General features: G+C 42.7%; 1 protein-coding gene and 1 long non-coding RNA gene across 3 annotated transcripts; one reads left to right on the top strand and one right to left on the bottom strand.

The window, feature by feature from the left end:
• Positions 1-4,581: 4,581 nt before the first annotated feature.
• Positions 4,582-11,957, top strand: LOC106927630 (uncharacterized). Of its 2 annotated transcripts, XM_088010549.1 has the most exons (8): positions 4,582-4,771; positions 5,326-5,421; positions 5,711-5,737; positions 7,210-7,230; positions 7,476-7,528; positions 8,555-8,638; positions 8,741-8,761; positions 10,695-11,957. In XM_088010549.1, the coding sequence occupies exons 1-8, from the start codon at positions 4,652-4,654 to the stop codon at positions 10,855-10,857; spliced, it is 585 nt and encodes a 194-aa protein (XP_087866675.1). In that variant the 5' UTR covers positions 4,582-4,651; the 3' UTR covers positions 10,858-11,957. The 2 variants fall into 2 exon arrangements, with proteins under 2 accessions (XP_087866675.1, XP_087866674.1); XM_088010548.1 differs by lacking the exons at positions 7,210-7,230; positions 7,476-7,528; positions 8,741-8,761 and having other exon boundaries at positions 4,593-4,771.
• Positions 9,653-14,891, bottom strand: LOC106927632 (uncharacterized). The gene is made up of 3 exons (XR_001420339.2): positions 14,644-14,891; positions 14,346-14,571; positions 9,653-9,766 (listed from the first exon to the last, which is right to left on the bottom strand). It is a non-coding gene; the product is annotated as an uncharacterized LOC106927632 (long non-coding RNA).
• Between the last annotated feature and the right edge of the window lie 221 nt (positions 14,892-15,112).

The raw sequence follows: 15,112 nt of genomic DNA, 5'->3' as shown, positions 1-15,112 counted from the left end.
ACATCGAGATGTTTTGCAGCCTAAAGCTGCAAAGATAAAAACCCCAAAGGTTAAAAACGGCGTCTGGAAGCGACTCAACTTTCTGAACAAAATGTTTTCCTGTTCGTTACAAATGAAATCAGGGAGTAATTCTCAATTTGTTTTTGAGAAGAGGAAATGTAAAGACGCTTTTTCCTCTTTTCATGATTTGAAGTAAAATTTCAGGTTATTTTTATTTCTGGATCCAGCAGGAAAGAATAAAATTGAAAGAAGGAAAAATGATTTTATGTCAGAACCAGAAAAATAAAAACGTTCATATGCATCATTTATGTTGTTTTATTATTTTAATCTGAAGCACTTTGTAACATTTGGTTCACAAATAAAGTATTAAATTCATTTCCAGGGTCAAATATCTATAGTTTAAAACAGAAAATGTATCAGCTGATAAGTGTTTCATGCAAAACATGAAATATTACCAAGTCAATACCTCACTATGCATGTAATAAGACAAAACTAACTTACACAACTTTTCAGTAAAAGTAAACTTGTTTTGAGTGAATTATTCCTTATTGATGAGAAAGTTCTAGTTTAGTCAACATTTTCCCATAAGTGAAATAATCTATCAGTGTAATTAGTATTTTTTCCTCAATATTAATTATTTACTCAAAAGAAGCTTCTGAAAAGTTGTGTAAGTTCATTTTTGTCTTATTTCAAGTGCAGTGACATTTTCAATCAGCCAAAAATACGTCGTAAGGTTTTGTGTTTTTATGTGAGTTTAAATGAATGAGAACTGAACGTCAACGCCGCTGCATGCAGAGGTTGCAGGAGTCATGCAAACTGTAGCAGCTGCAGAACAAGCCGGGCTGTCAGGTCTGGACCTGAGGGAACAGAGGGAACCTTTCTCTCTCCTCTCATCGGGCCTCTGAGTGGGCGTCCCGCTCCACGTCGGCATTCCTGCCTGGGTTCACGGCTCTCTCCCGTGTTCGAGTCCCACAGCTCTGTGACATGGCTGCCATTGTTTCCCGGCCGCTCCGGACCGCAGGGCCCTGCAGGGGGCCCGGCCCACTCCCTGCATGCTTCTGTCAGGCCCGTGGGTCGAGTCCTGCGGACAAACATGTCTCCGTCGGAGCCCGTCCACATTTCCCTGACTGCACAGGAAACCGGGACGCCATGTTGCGTTCTCCCACAGGATTCCTGAGTGGAAGAGTTCAAGCGCAGGCTTCGTGTTTTTCCACTTTTATTGGACTTTTGATTTCCTGCGAGTCACAAAACGATGAGCAGCTCAAATCCTCAACATCCCGGATAGTTCAGCACATCACTGATTTTCAAGATGGCTGACGGTTTTGAGCTTTTTAAGACAAATATTCCATAAAATGTCACTTTTTCATGACTAGGATTAACTTTGTCACATCAACTGTTTATTGTTGCGACTTTAATAAAATCTAGAAAAATCAGAAACCGAGGACTTTGCTGTTAGCGAGCCTCACAGCAGGCAGAGAGACGTGAGCCAGTCGTCTTCATGGTTAGTTTCTGCCAATTTGTTCATGTGCTTAGCGTTAGCCTCAATCAACATTTTAGCGGTTCAGTGTTAGCTTCCAGTAATTCTTTTGTTTAGCATCGACCTCCTCAAATGTGCATCAGGTTTAGCATTAGCTTGTATATTTCTGTACGTTTTGCAGTTTAGCTTCCACTTACTCTTACGTGTTGAGCGACTTAGCGTTAGCTTCTGCTGTTGTGTTTAGTGGCTTAGAAAATCTATAGGATTTCTATGGCTAAAATATGTAGGTTATGATTTGACACCAAGCACATTCATCTAATTGGTGAATTTAGTGCAGAAATTAATTTTCCATGACAAATATATGGTCATTTTGGAAAATTAAAAAAAAATAAAAACAGTAAATATGATATCTATGGTCCAGTTATGTATACTTTCACACCAAAAGTATTTGTGATAAATATTACAATTTAGTGCAGAAATAATTTTTCCTGTGACCATCTTGAAGCCACCAGACTTCTTGGTGTTCAACATTTTTTCCTGGGATCATCTGCACCAGGTGAGGTTTTTACACCTGTATGTGAAATATTGGCTAAAGTGGCCAAAGCAACAGGAAGTCCTAGATTACAAATTAAAAGCTCCTACATGCTCTGGTCACGTATAAGGAAGAAAAGTGGAAATTAAACAGAAGCCTTTCAGTCACATGTCGTGATCCAGTTAAAGGTTTTAAACTAATCCTCTGTTTCTGCTGCTGTGAAGCTCATCATCACCTCAGTCTGAATCTACACCCGTCAGTGTTTCTAACAGGTCAGAAGGTTTTGCTCTTGGATTTGAGTCGTTATGAAAGGTGGAGGCGTTTCTGAGGCTGGAGGAGCAGCAGAATCGCTTCATCAGAAACGAACGCCGCCGCCGATGATTCACCATGAGACGCTTCGCTCTGCAGCAACCAGGAAGCCTGGTCCTGTTAGCATCAACATGCTGATGCTAAATCTTGTCTTAAATACACAGATGCAAATAAAATTTGGTTCTTTGTGATTTTTATGAAGTCAAATGATTCCTCAATTCTCCAGAAATTGTGTTAAGGCTGAGATAACATCTAGAAATATGTTTCCTTGTCAGGGAAATTTAATCTCTTCTTCTCTAAAAGTTTCTCTCTGGAGCAAAAATAAAAAAGCAGCCAAGACAAAAAGCCATTTGTGTGAAAATATTAATATTCTGCTGCTGCTTGGGTGTTTCCAACTGAAAAACAACAGAAGCTGCTTTGTTCTGCTGCAGCATCACTGGATCAAACAAACAGAACCAGGACTTTCTGTGCTGATGGACATTTGACCAACCAACTCAACACGTTTCTGGAGCTTCATGCTCCCTCAAGCAGAAGCTGCACAGATTCTGTGGGGCATAAACACCAGATTCCCTGCAACTCTTTTCTGTTTCACTTTCATTTGAAGGACAAGCATTCAAGAAAAAAATGATCAAAAATCCTTAAAACTTATTGTTCCAATGCAAAAGTCTGAATATTTTCACCAACCTTCAACTCAAAATCCAATATGGCCGCCGTTTGAATTAAAAACAAAAAAAGATTTAGTCAATATTCTGCTACATGATCTGTAAGGAAGAAAAAGTTTATTTGAAGATAAAAATTGTTTGCCATAATAGTAACTAACTAATGGTAATGAAACAAGAACAAAAAGACGACAAAATAAAACTTGGTTCCAATTTATTTATAGCAGACTCATCTCTGAATTAAAGGAACTGACACCATTTAAGCTCAGGAGCATGTGGCTAACTTACAACGTGTGGCTAACTTACAACGTGTGGCTAAAAGCAGCTGGTGGCTAACTGCAACGTGTGGCTAACTGCAACGTGTGGCTAACTTACAACGTGTGGCTAATTGCAATGTGTGGCTAATTGCAATGTGTGGCTAAAAGCAGCTGGTGGCTAACTGCAACGTGTGGCTAACTGCAACTAGTGGCTAACTTACAACGTGTGGCTAACTTACAACGTGTGGCTAACTTACAACGTGTGGCTAATTGCAATGTGTGGCTAAAAGCAGCTTGTGGCTAAAAGCAGCTGGTGGGTAACTGCAACGTGTGGCTAACTGCAACTAGTGGCTAACTTACAACGTGTGGCTAAAAGCAGCTGGTGGCTAACTGCAACGTGTGGCTAACTGCAACTAGTGGCTAACTTACAACGTGTGGCTAACTTACAACGTGTGGCTAATTGCAATGTGTGGCTAAAAGCAGCTTGTGGCTAAAAGCAGCTGGTGGGTAACTGCAGCTAGTGGCTAACTGCAACATGTGGCTTATGGCAATGTGTAGCTAACAACAGCAGGTAGATAAGAGTAGCATGTGGATAAGAGTAGCATGTAGCTAATGGCAGCTTGTGGCTAATTGAAGAAAGTAGCTAACAGTAACATGCATTTAACAGCAGCATGTGGCTAAGCTAACGGCAGCTAATCCTTTCTAAAGTTAATTAGCTAAACAGAAATCGAACCATTCATGTTTGCAGATGAGATCATAGCTGCAGCCTCCACTGAGCGTTGCATGATGGGTAAATCATGGTTGGGTCCCATCTCACACTGGAACATTTCCACCTCCACCTTTGATGAATTAAAACTAAGGACCAAAGACTGTTTGGAAGTTTGTTGGTGTCACCAGGTCTTCTCTCGGCCCATTGTGTTTCCAGGCCTTCGTCTGGGTTTCTCTCTTTCTAATTTAGCCGCGGCGCATCGGCAGCTTTCGGTCCAGGCCTTCATCTGGGTGGCTTTCCATCTAATTTAGCCGCGGCGCATTAGCAAGACGTCTGAGGGCGGCCCAACAATGGCCTCCCTGTGCTCGGCGCTCCTTTGCATCGGGCCGTGAGTTCAGCCTCAGAGATAACCCTTGTTGTCCCCTGGGTGAGGCAGATGGGGTGAGGAACAATGGCCGGACCCGTGTGGAGGGCGGCAGCGACTGACACAGAATGTCTGGACCGGAGCCAGAACCAGAACCAGGCCAGCTGTCTCCGCCCTGCCCGACCTCACCCGCCCCGCGGCGCTCCGGGGTCGAGGCGATGACACGGAGCGACGGCCCGCCCCGGCCGCGTCAGACGGGCTGAACACACCCTGAGGGAGCGGCAGAGCTGGGTGTTGGCAGCGTGGGCAGCGGATCAGAACCAGAACCCTCCGCGGCAGATATAATGGCTACAGCAAGCACCTCAGGGCAGAGCAGCTTCGGGCTTGGAAAGAAGAAGAAGAGTCCCGGTCTGATGGATCAGCTAAGCAAATTGTTTGGAGGAGAGAAGAAGAAGAGGAGCAAGGTGAGCTTTGAGTCTGGAGCAGCGCAGCCTCCTCATGGCGAGCTGCACGCTCTGGAGTTCTTCCATCCACTAAACTTTATGATGGGAATCTTTCCAGTCTTGGGATTTGTGGGAATATTTTGAGAACTTCAGGAAATCAAAGAACTTGTTTGACAATTATTAAAATTAATTTTGTACTCCTCCTTTCTGTTGACGTTGGTGCAATTTTGATTTTAGGGGTTTTATTTTCAGCATATTGCGGATCGGAGCACTTGGTTTAGTAATTATAGACGTACTTCAAGATAAATTATGTTTTTTCATGTTATATATTTTAAGATTTTAAACATTTATGCAGCTAATAAAAATCCAAGGCTACATTTGTGTGCATGAAACTGATTAAAATATAATTTTTAAAGACGATTTATTTTTAAATCACTGGTTTTCTGTAAATACGACTAAATTAACAGTTGTCTCAGCCTGACCTCCTCTTACAGGATGCTGGTCGCTCCACTTTGAACTCTGAACTTTGTTTTTGTTTGCTGAATGTTTCTGTAATGTGCGTCCGACCTGCTCAGGGCTCGTTCAGGGGTCACCTGGCCGCCTCGCCCCAGCAGCCCTCTGCCCGCCGTCGGACCAATGAAAACGCCGTGGTGCATTTCTTCAGGAGCCTTGTGAGTCACACTTTCTTCATTTAACTTCTCTGCTTTCCATCAAAGTTTCATCTTAATCTGCATCCTAAAAGCAACTCCATTTTTGGAAATTTCCTGCATTTTTTCCTGCAGGACAGCAGCAGCTCCTTCACATCCTGCACTGATTGCAAAGCTGCTTGATTCTTTCACCTGCTTACTAAAAATGAAAACCTGCAGGAAACGTCCATCAGAGCGTGTTGTTGTGTTTTCTCTGCCCTGTTCAGTCAGTCACGCTGTTGTTGTTGTTGTTGCTTTGGTGTTTCTCCTGCAGGTTTCCTCCCCGCCTCCTAAATCCACGGTGAGTCTCACTTTTTGTTTCCCCACATTCAGCTGCAGGGTGAAGTTAGAGGAAAGAAATGCTTTAAAATGATACAAGTTTGAATCCAGGAAAGATTTCTGATTATTGAGAACGCTCAGCAGTTCTGGCTTTACTGCCATCTGCTGGCAGCTTTAAAGAATGCACCACAGAGTGAAATGTGCAAAGTTCTTCAGAGAAAGCACGTCACAAAGGAGATTAAAATGTTCTCTAAACATTTATGAGTCTCTCATTGAAGCTCCATAAAGTACAAATACCTTCTGTTGAAAACTCAGCAGGAATCCAATTAAACTCCTTTTAATCCAAAGTTTACTGTCTAGATTTGTTGCAGAGCAGATTCAGTTTCTTAACATCACATTCATGTTGCAGCGCCAAGTTTAGTTTTATTTCTAGTGGTGTGATCTCCCCTGGTGGAGTATTAAGACCAGGCAGCAGAAACAGGGTGGTCTCTGCAGGAGTCTGAGCCTCCTCAAAGTCCTTTATGGTGATTACTGAGTCCTGAATGAAGAACAGAGGCAGCAGCAGCATATCGGTGACATGGATGCAGTCAGGCACCTGTTGGGTTTAGTCATCGTTGGTCCCTCCAGGTTTTTGCTCTTATGCGATCATGGAAATTTATGCAAAATCAACAGATCCCTGCATTTTTCCACAAAAATTATCAAAATCATCAAGTTCAAGCAATATTCAGTATTCCTTATTTCTACACTACTGCCTGAGCCTAAGCTGAAGTCAAGTAATCGTCCAAAGATTCACATTTACTGTCATACATAAGACCAGGCAAATCAGTATCATGGCTTTCCTCCTCATCGCCCAGTAGACCCGGTTTGATTCAGAACCAGAACTCCATCACCTGCTCCACCTCCAGCTGCTGTGGCTCTGAGTCAAACCAACCTGTTCCCCTCCTGGCCTGTGGGGGCGCTGCACCAAGAACCACTGAAGGAAACGACACAAAAACCTCTGAAGACACTGAGAGCAACTTCCTTCTTCACCAGATGGAAACAAGATGGAGGCGTCAGATTTTAGCGTTGGAGGATTTCTCTTTAGGCTAAAGACCAGGTGACATTTCTGCTGCTAGCGCTAGGCTAGCACGTTAGCTTTGGTTGTATTTACCCAGAATGCCCTGCTCTGTAGTCCACTTCCTGCTTCTGGAGCGGTCTCCAGTTCGCTTGGCGTTCACATTCAAACCGAACCAGAGTTCACTTCAACCGAACCCAGACCGAGGTTTGGAGGACCAGAGGTCAGAGGTCGGTTAGCGTTCACACCTCACCAACCGGACCGGACTTTCTGGGAAAGCGGACTGGTGAGAATGCAGCCGTAGGATCCAAACATCAGGGATAACATTTGGTCAGTTTATGTGACGAGTTGTTGGTCAGAGTGTCGGTTTGATTGTTGGCGGTTCTGCTCTGACCCGGTTCTGTTTCTGACCTCACTGTCTGTTTCTCTTTCATGTCCAGTGGAGAGAAGTGTTGGGTTTGGTATGTGACACAGTCGAACTGAGCATGTGCAGTGACCCCTGATTAAACCCGTCTGTGGAGAACTTGCTAACCTCCGCGTCCCCGTTTCTGCTTTCAGTCCCACGTCGGCCATCTTTTAATACCCTGCGCCCAGTGGGACCTCATGACTCAGAAACGCCCCCTTCACTCACACACTGATCGCTTTAACAGACGGTTCTGTTCAGTTTGAGAACAATCCTCTCTCCTCCTCGTTTGCTTCCATCCAGAGCGACTCGCTGCTTCTGGATGACTTTGAAACCGCTCGGCTATTTATGACCCGGTAAACACCTTCTCTTATAGGAGTTCTCGGCCTGCTCCTCCTTCCTCCTCCTCCTCCTCTTCGTCTTCTTGTTCTGTGTAACTCCTCCACCTCCTTAGTGCCAGAAATAACTCACCAACCCTCCCTTTGTGTCGTTTCATCCCTCAGAGCAATCTGACGGTTGTTTCTCAGCACTCTGGACTTTGTCTCATCCCCGTTTCTTTCCCTCCTGACGAATGTTTCTGTTTTTCTTCTTCCACTCGTTGTTCTGCTGCAGTAAAAGTTTAAACATTGCTGCAGCAGAGGCACCAAACATATGAGCCATTTTTCTTTCAGCGTAGCAGCCATGAAGAAAACAGCTTTAGAAAATATTAAACATTTACATCCTCACACTTCCTGTCCACAGAGGAAACTTGGTACCAATGAGCCGTGGATGTTATTTTCTGCAATTCATTAAATATAGTCAGAAAGTTCAGCTCAGCGCCTGGCAAATCTACAGAAATGTTGAACTGCCAGATATTGGAAATAAATTCAGGAACAGCATCTCGTTTAAATGAAAAAACTTGTCATAAGATTTAAAACTCATCTCAGTTTTTGTCTGAAACGAGAAAGCTTCTTATAAGATATAAAACTTGTGTCAAAACAAGAAACTCAGTTTAACAAGTTTTGAATCTCATTTTAAACTCGGTCAATAACACAAACCGTTTCTTTAAAACACACAAAGTCGTCCTTGTAACTGAAACATGTGAGACTTCATGCATGTGTTTGGTGTGGAGAACGAACAAACCGAGAACCTGCTGATGGTTTTGGTCCAGCAGCAGCTGCTGGGATGATCTTTGATCCCACAGAGATTAGCAGATTAGCATTAGCTGCTTTTCCTTTACAAAACTTTGTAGATTTTCCACTAATGTCCAGAAAATTTCTGTTTCTACTGAATCAGAAGCTGTATTAAAAATCACACCTGAATGAGTTTGTTCGTGCGATAAGTCAGTAAAATGGATGAATACATCAGGCTGAGCTTCCAGCTCACTGAGGGTCTTTTTCCAGGCCTCTGCGTCGCGAACTGAGAGCACGAAGTCGCCGGTCAGGAGACGCAGAGAACAAAGCACGCTGTCCAGGATCTTCAACCTGGTGAGCTGCCTGCACGTTTGTCTCCTTTAAAGTTTCTGTTTTCTCCCTGAGTCTGGGCTTCAAAACCACGTTTTCCTGTCTGTGTTCACGCAAACGCATCAGTGACGCTCTCCTCCGAGATCAGTGAGTAGCTTCACCAGCAGCTTTTAAATCCATCAGCTTTTCATCTGCCTCATCATCATCACCTAACAAGCTGCAAAGCTGCAGCATCATTTTATGCCGAAACGTCACGCAGCCATGGGAAAAGAAAGTACACCCCGTTTCATTCAGAAGGTTCTAAAGATCTTCCAATCCTACTGGAAGTAAACAAAACACAAATGTTTGCAACAATAAAGTAAGTACACCCTTCCTCTTAGGGTTGGATTAAGCGGTTTGGATGTGGCGTGTCGGTTTGTGCCGACAACGCCAGGGTGGAAAACCATCTGGGAAAGTTCAGAGGTCATCTCCAAACCACCTGTCCATCGCTCTCCAGAGAGGAAGATTATTCCAACAATATCTTTAAAAATACAAAATAATTGAAGAAAAAACAGTTTTAAAATGTAAAAAATTAAAAATATAAATAAAAAAAAAAGTTAAATAATTGGAAAAAAAATTAAAATGGGAAAAAAAATTTTTAAAAAATTTACATAAAACAAATATTCCAAGAGGTAAACATCTCAGCATGAAGCTCAGAGAGACTCTACAGGCCTCGTTAGCTGCTTAACGGTCAGGACACTGATCCAGCATGGAGGAAGGAGGAAGCCTCTTCGGTCCAGAAACAAGATGGCTGCCGGATTGAGGTTAGCAGCGACGAGGCTTCTGGGACAAGGTCCTCGGGCCAGATGAGACCAGAGAGGAGACAATGGACAAAATGAAGGAAACCCAAACACAGCAGACCAACTGAGAAGCACGGTGGTGGAGGAATGATGGTTTTCCAGGACAGGAAGAACACAGGTGTCAAACTCCAGTCCTGAAACTTTACACGTTTCTCTGCTTCAACAGACCTGAATCAAAAAGTAGATGATCAGCGCTCTGAGGAACTTTCACCTTTTGGTTCAGGTGAGTTGGATCAAGAAGGCATCTGAAGGCTGCAGAGTCATCGAGGCCTGATGATGTGGAGCACATCCAGGTGATGTCCATATTTATTTCCTGGACAAAGAAAAATAAATATGAAGTTGCAGTAGGTCTAACCTGTTGATGGTCCAGTTGGGTTTAAGGTTCAGAGAAAATAGTTACAGGTATTTTCCTAACTGTTCGATTTTAGACCAAAGGTGCAACATTTTTCAACCTGTTCCCCTCCTGGCCTGTAGGGGCGCTGCATCACGAACCTCTGAAGGAAACAACAAAAACATCTGGAGACACTGAGCACAACTTCCTTCTTCACAAAATGGAAACTAAAATGGAGGCGTCAGATTTTAGCAGATTTCTCTTTAGTCTTTGGCTAAAGACCACGAGCCATTTCTCTCGCTAGCGCTAGGCTAGCATGTTTGGGTTGCATTTACCCAGAATGCCCTGCACTGTAGTCCAATTTTCTGCTTTAGACCACTTGGCGTTCACATATGGATTCGAACCGCATCAGAGTTCACTTCAACCAAACCCAGACCAGAGTTTGTTTTTGGTTCCATTACGCATTCGCACCTCACCAAGCAAACCGGGCTTTCCACACAAATGGAAAAGGGGACAATGGGACAAGCCTTGTTAAATCAAGGTTATTATTATTATCATATCCCTAAAGAAATTATGCTGTTCAACAAACGTCAGAAGCCTTCAGACGTCATCCATTAACTTGTTCTGCAGCCACTGATTGGCCAAAGTTGGGTCCAAACTGGGTCATCAGCAGGACAATAATCCCAAACACAGCGGGCTGTCAATGGTCTACTCAAAGTCCAGATCTCAACCTGACTGAAATGCGACATTTGTTGATAAAAATTGGTGATTTTGGAAAGATTGTGGACTTTCTCATCCCCATGACTGTAGATTCAAACATCCATCATTCATCTGTTTTCAAACAGCTTCTGACATCCGGTCTTTCTGGAGAGAATGACTGTTTTTAACCTTCCTCTCTTCGTCTGTCCAGGGAGAAACCAAGTCCCGTCCACCCCCAAAACGCTGGAGCACCATCTTCTAAGCTCTCCGCCGACCTCCACCGCTTAGATCCGACGGGACCAGAACACCACCAGGAAGGAGAGGCGGATCCCCAGGAGTCAGACCCACAACCTCAACAAATATTAACCGACTAACGCAACGCTTCTCCAGACCGAGACAGATTTTTGTAAAATCTGGAGAAAAGTAAAGTTTGACTTTGTTGCTTCTAAAGAATGTTTGAATGTTTCTGAACCTTCCTGCTTTCCGTCTGCTGTCGGGTTCGTTCTGTCTCGGTTTCCTGCCTGAGTGACGTGTCGTTGCTGTCGCTGATGTTTAGTTTTAATCAGAACTTTATCTCTCTTCAAACGCCAGTTTAAATATCAAATATGTCTGTTCTGGTAAGATTTGATGCAGCTTCATGTTTCAGGTACTGTAAGATGCTAAATGTTACATGGCCCTTTCCACTGCACTAACTCCTAATCTCATGATACCTGTGCATCCTAATGAAGGCCTTAAGGAGAAGACGGCAGACGTGTCGTCTGAGCTGATGGTTAAACCGTAAGTGAATCAGAGGTTTTAGACGGAGTGAGGAGATCAGAACTGTAGGGCAGCATGTTGGGTTCAAGTGCTAAATAATTTCTCATTTGTTTTCATAAGTTTGTTCTAACAGAAAAACACTGTAAATATGCATTTATCCTCCCTGATGTTTATGTGAAACAGCTGTGCATCGTAGCAGAAACTCGTTCAGTCTCGTCTTTAATAAACGGTCAGTAAATGTGGCTTCACACCAACCAGCCTGTTTGTTGCATACATACTTTTTCCCACTGCTGGTCAATTATCCTTAAATTATGTGAAAAAAGTTAACTAGATTATGTCACAAAGACATATGGAGGAGAGGCAGAGTGCAACACCTGCAGATAGAAAAAGAAATATCCAAATCAGATTAAAAACAGAAACCCAGTGTGTGTGTTTTCTGGAGCATATCAGGACCTTTCAAGGGGTTACACCAACCTTCGACAGACCGATGTCTGCGGTGGTTAAGGTCAGGAATATTGACTTGCATCTCAGTAAATCAGAATATTCTGATGAAGCTCATCTGTCAGCAGGTGTTAAACATTCTTCATTAAACCCACATTTCTGTATTAAAAGTATTTTTATTGGTCTGATGTGATGCTCTAATCTTAAATGTCATGTTTTCATTCACTAAAAGCAGAAAATCATCAATATTAACAAGAATAAAGGCGTAAAAACATCAGCATGTGTGGAATCTAATGTGTTTTGGGGTTTATTCATAAATGAATGTAAGAAACACAAATAATGATATAAATACAAACTAAATGCCATAAAGACTACATTGTTAGATAACTAGTTGATTTGGTGTCTGGGTAGCGTTTTGGCTAGCTGGCCTTTTGGCTGGACCTCTTGCAGGTTAGCTGGTTAGAGAGTATTTGGTCATTTGGCTTGTTGGATGGTTTTGATGGTCAAAGACACTAAAAGTAACTTTTGTACCAAACTTATTTGTACAAAGAAAATCTTCAACAGAAAATTGTGTTATTGACGTGTTTGCTAGTTACAGCTTGCTAGTTGACAAGCTAGCCATCTGTCTAGCTTGCCTCCCAACCATCTAGCTGTTTAGCTAGTTTAACTGTTTCCCCCTTTTGGTTGCTGAGAACAATAAACACAAATTATTTGTAGTTTTAGTTACATCACTTGGTTAACTACTTCATTCTCTCATTAATTTACAGAGATTTGAGCACCAACAGCATTTTGATACGAACATAAACATGAAGTATTGTTGAAGAGGCTCATTATGAGCATTTCTCATTGACAAAGAATCCCATTGTTCCACAAAAGCTCCCACAGGTTGCTGTGAAACGCTCTGGAGGCCGACCATCTGCCAACGAGCTCGGCGTCATCACAGCGATGCGTCACACCACATCAAGACCTTCTCTGTTAAAAATTTATCTCTGAACTGAGAGCACAACAAATCCACACCAAATCAGAGGAGGTTGTACGTCTATGCGTTAATAATTTCATTTACTCTATAAAACTTCATTCTCACGCTGTGGCAGTGACACCAGAAGCGCCACTGTAGCTGACACTGCTACGATTTGAGGTCTTCGTCTCCATTTTTGAAACATGGCGTCAAGCGTTTCTCCCCATTTTAACAGCTTTCTGATTGTGATGTCGTCCACTGTCTCAGGAGAATACCGCAGCAATCTGCGCATCGAGTAGAAATGCCTCACCGCTCGCTCAGCTGGGAACCGTCAGAAGTGCAACTACAACTCAGCCTTTAAGGGGTTAATGAGGTTTTGAGGGCCCCAGAGATTTTTTTGTAACAAATGTAAAGTTAATATACCTTACATCAAACTCATTGGAACATATCAAGTGTTTTATTACAGTTTCTTCCAGTTAAAGTCAAACTTTACTTTTTTCCTCTTCCTTTTCACACCCTGCTGTCAGTGAGCAGGTTTCCTTAGTTTATCTATATTTATATGTCTATATCTCTAGCTCTAGTCTGGGCTGTTCTTGGTCTGATCCCTATAGGAGCCGTTTCTCCAGCAGACCAACCGAACCAGAGGCATGAAGCCTCCGATGGCCCCTCGGATCTCTGGGACACACAAACCCCTCCACCACGATAAGGTGGCAGCCCACAGAGGGGACAAACCAGAAACAGCTTAGCTGACCTGGAGAGAGGCCTGAAGGTGGCGCTCTGGTGTTAGACCAGTGATGGGAGAGGAAGACCTGACAGTATTAACTGATGTAAAATGGCTGCCTTCAATCAGCTTGGTTCTGTGGGTTTCTTCCTGTTCCTTTCCTTACAGACAGATTTTAATTTGAATTACATTTAAGGACTGTGAGTAAAAGAGCCCTTCTACTATATGAATGGATAGTATTGGTAGGAACTGTTAAGTTTTTGTTTTCTCTGTTATTTTTCTGTCTGTAGAAGCTACACCTGGTCTTGCGTTCTAATTGGCTGTGGTTCTTTCCTATAAGTGGACATTAGCTGACATGATGCTGCCATCACCCAACTGTTCATCCAGAAGAAATTAAATTGCACAAAGCCGCACATTGTTTTGGCGCAAAAATAAATTGGTTTTCACGTTTAAATTTACATTGCTGAAAGCAAATAAAATTGAGATATTTAATTATTAAAGTATGAACCCTGCCTTTGAAATATTTTAAATTTCAAACTAAATATTAAGTAGATACAAAATAAAAAAGGTATGCATGCTTAATTGTAAATGAAAGATCTTATTTTCACCCAAAAACATTTTTTAAAAATCAAAAAGATAAATATCTTAATACAGCTTTAGTAATGTCAACATAGCCACATTAAACCATCACTTCTGATGTGTAAATATGTTAAAGGTTTACTTACAAAGCATAAGCTTACCACTAAACTGTATTTGTCAAATCCTTGGCAGCCATCTTTCTTTTCCATAACCGACTTTCAACCATGAACTTCAGATCCCAACATGCTAATTACACCTACAGGTCACAACAGCACAAAAAACCTTAGACGGTTGGATTTTCAACATTAGATTCCTTCTCAGCTCAAACTCTCAGCAGAGTCAAACCAAGCCAAGATGCCTAGCTAAGGCCTACAACAACAGCGTTAGCATAGCAAAACCCACAGTACCTTGAGATTTCTGGACCCGCCATCGAACAGTTGTTTGACCTGTCCAACCGTTGATGGGTCGGGCGAATGTCCAGGCAGCTTGTAGACATCCTCAGCTTCACTGCGTCCATAATCCATCTGCTGGCAGCTCAGGACGCCATTTTTTTCTCCTCATATTTCAGTGATGCCAGCAGCCAAACAAACCACTGCTGAGACGCCATGGTCGGTCCGTCCTCAGGCAGCTGCTCTGTTTAGACACAGAAATGGCTTCGATAACTTTATCAAGGACAAAAAAAAAGTTTTCCGAAAAATAACTTACCGAATAACAGACGCAGCGACTTCAAACATGGCGACGTCAGGTTACTAAGCCGCATCAACGCGGCGATGATTTCAGGTAGATCCGCAAATGTTCTGTCATTTAAGATGACAGTCAACGCAGATTGGGGGTCTTGAGAGGTCAGGAAAGACCATTCCCAAATCCGAGCTCCAGGATGCTGGTTTCATGTCTCTGTGGCCAAGTGCCTCTTATTTCAACCGCTCACGTCAAAACTGCGCCATATTGCTGCCCTGTATAGCGCATGCGCCTCAAGCTCATAAAAAAACAAACATGGCGCCATTCGACAGGGTTGCCAGTTTCCAGTCCAAACAGGCCAGTAAAACCTGCCCAACTCAACTTCTAAAAACTCATGTCGATAGCACCATTTGTTTTATCCATAGTCTATCCGTAGTACAGTTTTAGAATAATTTAAAGAAACAGTAAAATTTTTGATTTATGTTTTATAGTGTAT

Source organism: Poecilia mexicana, unplaced genomic scaffold (assembly GCF_051168715.1).
Source record: "Poecilia mexicana isolate PSO_F unplaced genomic scaffold, ASM5116871v1 scaffold_11, whole genome shotgun sequence".
Classification (NCBI taxonomy): domain Eukaryota; kingdom Metazoa; phylum Chordata; class Actinopteri; order Cyprinodontiformes; family Poeciliidae; genus Poecilia; species Poecilia mexicana.
Note: the sequence above shows the minus strand (reverse complement) of the source record. Positions and strands in the feature narration are given on the sequence as shown.

Bases quoted from the DNA above. Each gene is read 5' to 3' on its own strand.
- LOC106927630 (XM_088010549.1), top strand. From the start codon at position 4,652: ATGGCTACAGCAAGCACCTCAGGGCAGAGCAGCTTCGGGCTTGGAAAG. The intron at 7,529-8,554 runs GTAAACACCTTC...GTCTTTTTCCAG, and splicing joins GCTCGGCTATTTATGACCCG to GCCTCTGCGTCGCGAACTGA. The intron at 8,639-8,740 runs GTGAGCTGCCTG...CAAACGCATCAG, and splicing joins TGTCCAGGATCTTCAACCTG to TGACGCTCTCCTCCGAGATC.